The 7,060-nt window shown below is 41.7% G+C and overlaps 1 protein-coding gene and 1 non-coding gene across 2 annotated transcripts; both read left to right on the top strand.

Annotated features, from left to right (window-relative positions):
• The first annotated feature begins 360 nt into the window (after positions 1–360).
• LOC117503411 (ribonucleoside-diphosphate reductase subunit M2) lies at positions 361–6,188 on the top strand. Its single transcript, XM_034162639.1, has 10 exons — positions 361–543; positions 722–790; positions 1,544–1,684; positions 1,893–2,009; positions 2,082–2,215; positions 2,290–2,384; positions 3,497–3,630; positions 3,717–3,821; positions 3,901–4,014; positions 5,727–6,188. Exons 1-10 carry the CDS (start codon positions 454–456, stop codon positions 5,877–5,879), a joined length of 1,152 nt encoding a protein of 383 aa, XP_034018530.1. The 5' UTR covers positions 361–453; the 3' UTR covers positions 5,880–6,188.
• On the top strand, positions 5,304–5,439 carry LOC117503690. Its single transcript, XR_004558640.1, has one exon. It is a non-coding gene; the product is annotated as a small nucleolar RNA SNORD94 (small nucleolar RNA).
• Positions 6,189–7,060: the final 872 nt, after the last annotated feature.

The raw sequence follows: 7,060 nt of genomic DNA, 5'->3' as shown, positions 1-7,060 counted from the left end.
GTTCTTTTTTTCATTGTTTTAACAAAAACGCTGTATTTATTTATTTAAAACAATCTTAAAAATTCCACTTGTTAAAGTTATTCCAGCGGTGCTCAAGGATCCTTCTTATTTCAATCAATGTATTTGTTGAGTGAATAACTTTTGTCTTTTCAGCATTTACTTATTTTTTGCTCTGGAAAGTTTTGTTACACAAAGGCGGTTAAATTTCCCGCGGTAACTGGGGTGTGACGTCGCCTTTTTTTGTAATCCGATTGGCTGCGTTGTTGTGTCGTTTTCAAGTGCTCATAAAAGCTGCGCTGTCATTGGTGGCTTTTCGAGCGCCAAGATTCCAATAAAAACGCAGAGCAGCTTCACTCTGCTCCTTGTAGTTAGTGTACGCTTTTCTCGTGTGCAGTATTTTTTTTTTAAACATATAGTTTGAATTTATTTATTGTACGTTTAATTTAGTCAAAAATGATTTCTGCTCGGTCTCCTCTTTCTGTTAAGTATGAGAACTCGCTGAGTTCCTCCGTGAGCAACATGTCGCTGGACAAAGAAAACACGGTGAGACAAAAATATCTGCAACACTGCTTTAGACTAATTTTTATTTTTCACATTTAAACGTGAAAAACCGTAATGTTTTCTTTAAAACTCTCAATATAATGGTTCGTAGTCCGGTGAACGAGCAATGTAATTTATAAACCTGGTGTGTGGTGTTACGGTTTTTTTTGTTGCCCATTAGCCTCCGAGCACGAACTCCACTCGTATCCTGGCGTCCAAAACCGCGCGGAAAATCTTCTATGATGCAAAGGTGAGTGAGTTTAAAATGTGTTGAAGCTTTAAGTTTTTCAGTGTGAGTAAATCGACGAAATGATTCTAAGCGTTCAGATTTTCTTGTGAAATGTTAAACCTCGTTATTGTCCGGATGTGGCGCCTAAAATGCTTTTCTGGCGCCAATAGTTAAACAATCAGGTAGTCGGAAGTGTTGCGTTCCTTGTCTGTCTGAAATATCACAGACAACTTTTGCAGCTTTGAATTTACGATCTCTGCTGTTATATAACAAATTAATACACATTTTCACCCCGGGTTATTTGTCCCATGTAAGCAACCTGATACACTCTGTCTTAAGTGGTTGTAGTATATCTTTGGTATATTGTTAAATTTAGAACAAGTTAGCAAAACCCTATTTCCACGTCCCTTTTTTTCCTCCTTTATCAACTTAAACAAATCTTATTTAACTTATTAAACTACAAATGTTAGGTGAGATGCCTTTCGATCTTCACCACACAATACCCGTTTGGGAAGGTGTGTAAGAATCATCCTGTCACTCCACCAATCACTCTTATAAGCATCATGACTCCAAAACCTGTTGATGGGTTTCAGTGGAACTTCGCACATGCTAACAGCATGCTGTATGAAGAAAAAAAAAATCCCTGTTTAAGTGACAATTGTTCAAAGACAAATACTTTGTAAGGTACCATGTTAGTTTATTTAACCACTTTCTGCTAGTTTATTGTAGCACCGACCAAAGATGTGCTCATGAATACACCCTTAATTTATTTAGCCCAAAGCCACAGTGAGCAGCAGTGAGGAGGAGCCACTGCTGAAGGACAACCCCCACCGCTTTGTCATCTTCCCCATCCAGTACCATGACATCTGGCAGATGTACAAGAAGGCTGAAGCATCTTTCTGGACAGCAGAGGAGGTTTGTATGTGGTCACTCTAGAAATGGGCGGCCAGAAACAGTGCAGTGTGGTCTTGTGTGTGTGTGTGTTTATCACTGATGTACTTCTCTGTGACTTGAAGTCTTGATTAAAGAACCCGTTGAGGTGAGGGGTGGCAATAGTCAGTGACTCTGTCTTGGACAAATGGGATCGACTGATGCATGATGGGATGGTTGATTGGTGTTCCAGGTCGACCTGTCCAAGGATCTGCAGCACTGGGAGTCTCTGAAGGATGAGGAGAGGTACTTCATCTCTCATGTGCTGGCATTCTTCGCCGCCAGTGATGGCATCGTAAATGAAAATCTGGTGAGGAGGTTTGACGCTTTGTTCTGAGTGCACTTCAGGAACCATGTGTGTAATGACCTGTGTGACCACCAGGTGGAGCGCTTCACCCAGGAAGTGCAGGTGACGGAGGCCAGGTGTTTCTATGGTTTCCAGATCGCCATGGAGAACATCCACTCAGAGATGTACAGCCTGCTGATTGACACTTACATCAAAGATCCCAAAGAGAGGTGAGCTCTCACTCTGTCTGCTGTCCCTCTGATGTGGTGCTGCTGAGGTCTAATCTCACTTGACTGATCCACAGAGAATACCTTTTCAACGCCATTGAGACTCTACCGTGTGTGAAGAAGAAAGCCGACTGGGCGCTCAACTGGATTGGCAACAAGAACGCCACCTATGGTAAACACTGATTACAGCACACAGCTGTGCCATTGATGAGTGGCACAGAACTCTGCTTATGTTATGGCCCAGTCATGTGGCATATGATGATTTCTGAATGAAGAGGAAAATAAGTCAATTCATTGAGAAAAGGTGGATGAACAAGCTTTCTGCAAACAGAAGCTGTGGAGATCTGTGTGCATGTTGGTGGGTCCACCTGGTCTGGTTCCTCGTCCAGAACAAAAGAGGGATCATCTTCATCAGAACCCTCACTGATGACATGCTGTGTGCTACATCTTGCTCCAATTTAAGAAAAAAAAAAAAAGCTGGTGTGCCATGGTCACTACTGTATTACATTACTAAGCCATATATATTGACTTATAACAGAAAACTGTCAAATATAAATGGAAAGATGATTGAATATATTAGAGCAGTAAATTGACCAGTTCTTGTGAAAGTGCACACAGAAGCTGCTGATGCTGCGTTAAAGTACTGTCAGAAATTACACAACTTTTTGTTTCAGATTCAGCAGTTGCTTGTGGCAAAATAAATTGTATCCACACAAAAGACTAATTCTGGCCTATATAAGATGCCTGAGCCCAGTGAACACCCCCCCCCCCCCATGATTAAAAAAATTTCCAAGCAAACAGGCTGAGTTTGCCCTGTAATTTCTAATGGTACATGAATGCAACAGTGCTCAGAAATGACTTCTGTACTGTGAAAACATTCAGCTGGCCTAACAAAGTCAAACTAAACGCTAACATTACAAAAACCAAGCAAACGATAGACAACCACCAAGAATGACAGCAAAACAAAATACGGACGAATTGAGGTTTTTGTTGCCCTTTTTTCAACAATTTAAAAATCCTGACGAAGCACCAGCTGCAGGAACGAAGCTGAGTGAAGGTTAAACAAAGCCAACGAAAGTCCCGATTTCTTGCTTTGTTGCTCTTTAAGTGCTGTGTGACTGGGCCATTAAAGTGAAGCATTTAAATTACTTTATGAATAATTTGTAATTGATTGTCCAACCACACACACTCCCTAAAGGTACAGTGAGGTGTCAGCCCAAATCCTGGGCTCTTATTTGGACATCCTGATGGTCCCTGGAGAACTGATCTGCTTGTGTTCTGCAGGAGAGCGAGTGGTGGCATTTGCTGCTGTGGAGGGAATCTTCTTCTCTGGTTCTTTCGCAGCTATCTTCTGGCTGAAAAAGCGAGGTCTGATGCCCGGTCTGACCTTCTCTAACGAGCTCATCAGCAGAGATGAGGTGACATTTACTGAACAGCCTGCTAAATGTCGGGTGTGGAGTGACACTAGTTTTTGGTCTAATTGACTGTCTTGTGCTGCATTCAGGGTCTGCACTGTGATTTTGCCTGTCTGATGTTCAAACACCTGGTCAACAAGCCATCAGCGGAGACGGTGACAAAGATAATCAAGAATGCTGTAGAGATTGAACAGGTGAGTTCCCGGGCATGAACCTGACCTGGTTCCATGTTGACACTAGTGTGGTGTGAACTGTCAGACCATCTGTCTGCAGGAGTTCCTGACCCAGGCTCTGCCTGTCAAACTGATCGGGATGAACTGTGAGCTGATGAAGCGATACATTGAGTTTGTTGCTGACCGACTGTTACTGGAGCTCGGCTTTACAAAGGTAACTACAGCCAGCGCAGTGAGGGTGCGGCACCCCCTATAGTGCTTTCTCTGGGCAGTGTTTAGCTCCTCAGAAAGCTGTCAGTGCTGATTTACAACCCCTGGTAAAAATGATGGAATCACCGGCCTCGGAGGATGTTCATTCAGTTGTTTAATTTTGTAGAAAAAAGCAGATCAGACATGACACAAAACTAAAGTCATTTCAAATGGCAACTTTCTGGCTTTAAGAAACAGTATAAGAAATCAAGAAAAATTGTGGCAGTTAGTAACGGTTACTTTTTTAGACCAAGCAGAGGGGAAAAAAAATATGGAATCACTCAATTCTGAGGAATAAATTATGGAATCACCCTGTAAATTTTTATCCCCAAAACTAACACCTACATCAAATCAGATCTGCTCGTCGATGACTGGATGAAAGTCATATTCAGTGATGAATCTTGAATCTGCACTGGGCAAGGTGATCATGCTGGAACGTTCCAATGAGATTTATAAAGATGACTGCCTGAAGAGAACATGTAAATTTCCACAGTCATTGATGATATGGGGCTGCATGTCAGGTAAAGACACTGGGGAGATGGCTGTCATTACATCATCAATAAATGCACAAGTTTACGTTGATATTTTGGACACTTTTCTTATCCCATCAATTGAAAGGATGTTTGGGGATGATGAAATCATTTTTCAAGATGATAATGCATCTTGCCATAGAGCAAAAACTGTGAAAACATTCCTTGCAAAAAGACACATAGGGTCAATGTCATGGCCTGCAAATAGTCCGGATCTTAATCCAATTGAAAATCTTTGGTGGAAGTTGAAGAATCCAACCTGCAAAGCTGATCTGGCAACAGCAATCAGAGAAAGTTGGAGCTAGATTGATGAAGAGTACTGTTTGTCACTCATTAAGTCCATGCCTCAGAGACTGCAAGCTTAGAAAAGCCAGAGGTGGTGCAACAAAATACTAGTGGTGTTGGAGTGTTCTTTTGTTTTTCATGATTCCATCATTTTTTCCTCAGAATTGAGTGAGTCCATATTTTTTTCCCTCTGCTTGGTCTAAAAAAGTAACCATTACTGACTGCCACAATTTTTTTTCCTGATTTCTTAAAGCCAGAAAGTTGCCATTTGAAATGACTTTAGTTTTGTGTCATGTCTATGATCTGCTTTTTTTTTTTTTTTTTTTTTTTCTTTCTTTCTTTCTACAAAATGAAACAACTGAATGAACATCCTCCGAGGCCGGTGATTCCATCATTTTTGCCAGGGGTTGTATTCTAAATAAAGTTTTTGGGGGCAGGGTTGGCAATGATGAGAAGCGCAGGGGTACGGACCTCAGCTAGTGATGGGGGCTGAGTGCCGCTGTGTGTCGTGTTCAGAGGGCGAGTGGCTCACTGACAGACGGCAGCAGCACGAAACAGACGCCTGACTGAGCCACCCTCACTCTTAACATCACTGGGTCAACAGTGTCGCTGTAAATGTAACGCATCAGACCTGGGGGTTTGGATGGTGTCCCCCCCCCCCCCCCCCCCCCCCCCCCCCCCCAAAAAAAAACTAAAACAAAAAAACAGGCCAGCTGTAATTAGATTTATCTGTATTTTTACAAGTCAATGAACATTACATTCAACATTTGGGAATTGGAGCTATTTCTAAATGTCTGACTTTCAGAGGCCATGTGTAACTGGAGAGATCTAAGGTGTGTGTGTGTGTTTTTTGTGTCCTCAGATCTACCGGGTGGAAAACCCCTTTGACTTCATGGAGAACATCTCTCTGGAGGGAAAAACGAACTTCTTTGAGAAGCGGGTTGCTGAATACCAGAGGATGGGTGTGATGTCCACCCCCACAGACAACACCTTCAGATTGGATGCAGAATTCTGAGGACTGGCCATGTTTGGCTATCTGAACCTCTGTCTGTGGTTTCACCACTCACTCTGGCTTACAGGGACAGATGTGACTCGAGATGGACTTTTCTGCAAATTTTTATGCACGTTGTCTTGGAGGACTTGTTTCACTGCCAGATGCGTGTTTTTCAGCCAAGAATGAGGTTTACAGCATGGGCTCAAAAACCTTCAGTTCGCCTTCATAAACTTTTAGTTTAGGATTTCAGAGAAGGCTCACAAACCTACTTCTTTGGTGTGTGTGTGTATATATGTGAGTTTTTAACTTTTTTATTTAACTTTTTTTTTATACCAGTATGAACTGACTGGAATAAAACTTACAGCCACGTTGTACTCGGTGTGTTATTTTTCAGGTTTGTGTACTCGGAGTGAGACAACCTAGTGGGGAAGATGTGGCTTTCAGCAACCAGCAGGGGGCAGTAAAGGCCCATAGTCTAATATCCAGCGCTGTCTTGTTTTAATTACAGATGGAAACTGCTCAGTTCCTGCTCAGTTCCAGTAAACACTTAATTTTTCTTTTTATATAAACCATGTTTTAGATGCAGGGATGGACTTGAATTCAGTTTTTATTTTGCTTCTTGGGTTCTTGTGGGACAGTCATGAGAGACCTGTAACAGTTTTTCCTCTTAGCACTTTGCACAGGAACAAAACCTCACATTCAGCTTCAGTCAGTCTTTGTTAACTGGAGCAAATCTGAAGAATTCTCAGATTAATAGCCTGAAATGAAACTCATTCATACGATACAAATTGTAAAGCAATGCAAAGTTTAACTCATACAATACAGCACAAACATTAAAAGTTCTTAAAACTGGTTTTGTGAAGTTTTCTTTTGGTCCAGTCTTGATGCGTGTATTTATGTGATTCAGGGCTGATCGTGTTCATGAACATAATTTCAAGGTGCAGTCAGGGTTGGGGTGTGCGCCTGGATTTGACATTTTGTTACCATTTGAGCTGTATGGCTTTTTTTTTTTTTTTTTTTTTTTTTACTTATTTATTCATAGAGTACAAACTGCACCCTTCTGGAATTTTTATAATCACACAAATAATGCGGGATACTTTTCAATATGATCGGAACGTTTAGATTTTTGACCCCAACCTGAACAGCCCACCCTGGATGGCTACCATACGTGTTTTTGTGCTGGTGATGATCCACTAAGACTG

Source organism: Thalassophryne amazonica, chromosome 21 (genome assembly GCF_902500255.1).
Source record: "Thalassophryne amazonica chromosome 21, fThaAma1.1, whole genome shotgun sequence".
Lineage (NCBI taxonomy): Eukaryota > Metazoa > Chordata > Actinopteri > Batrachoidiformes > Batrachoididae > Thalassophryne > Thalassophryne amazonica.
The sequence above is the reverse complement of the archived record's forward strand: the minus strand, read 5'-3'. Positions and strand labels throughout refer to the sequence as shown.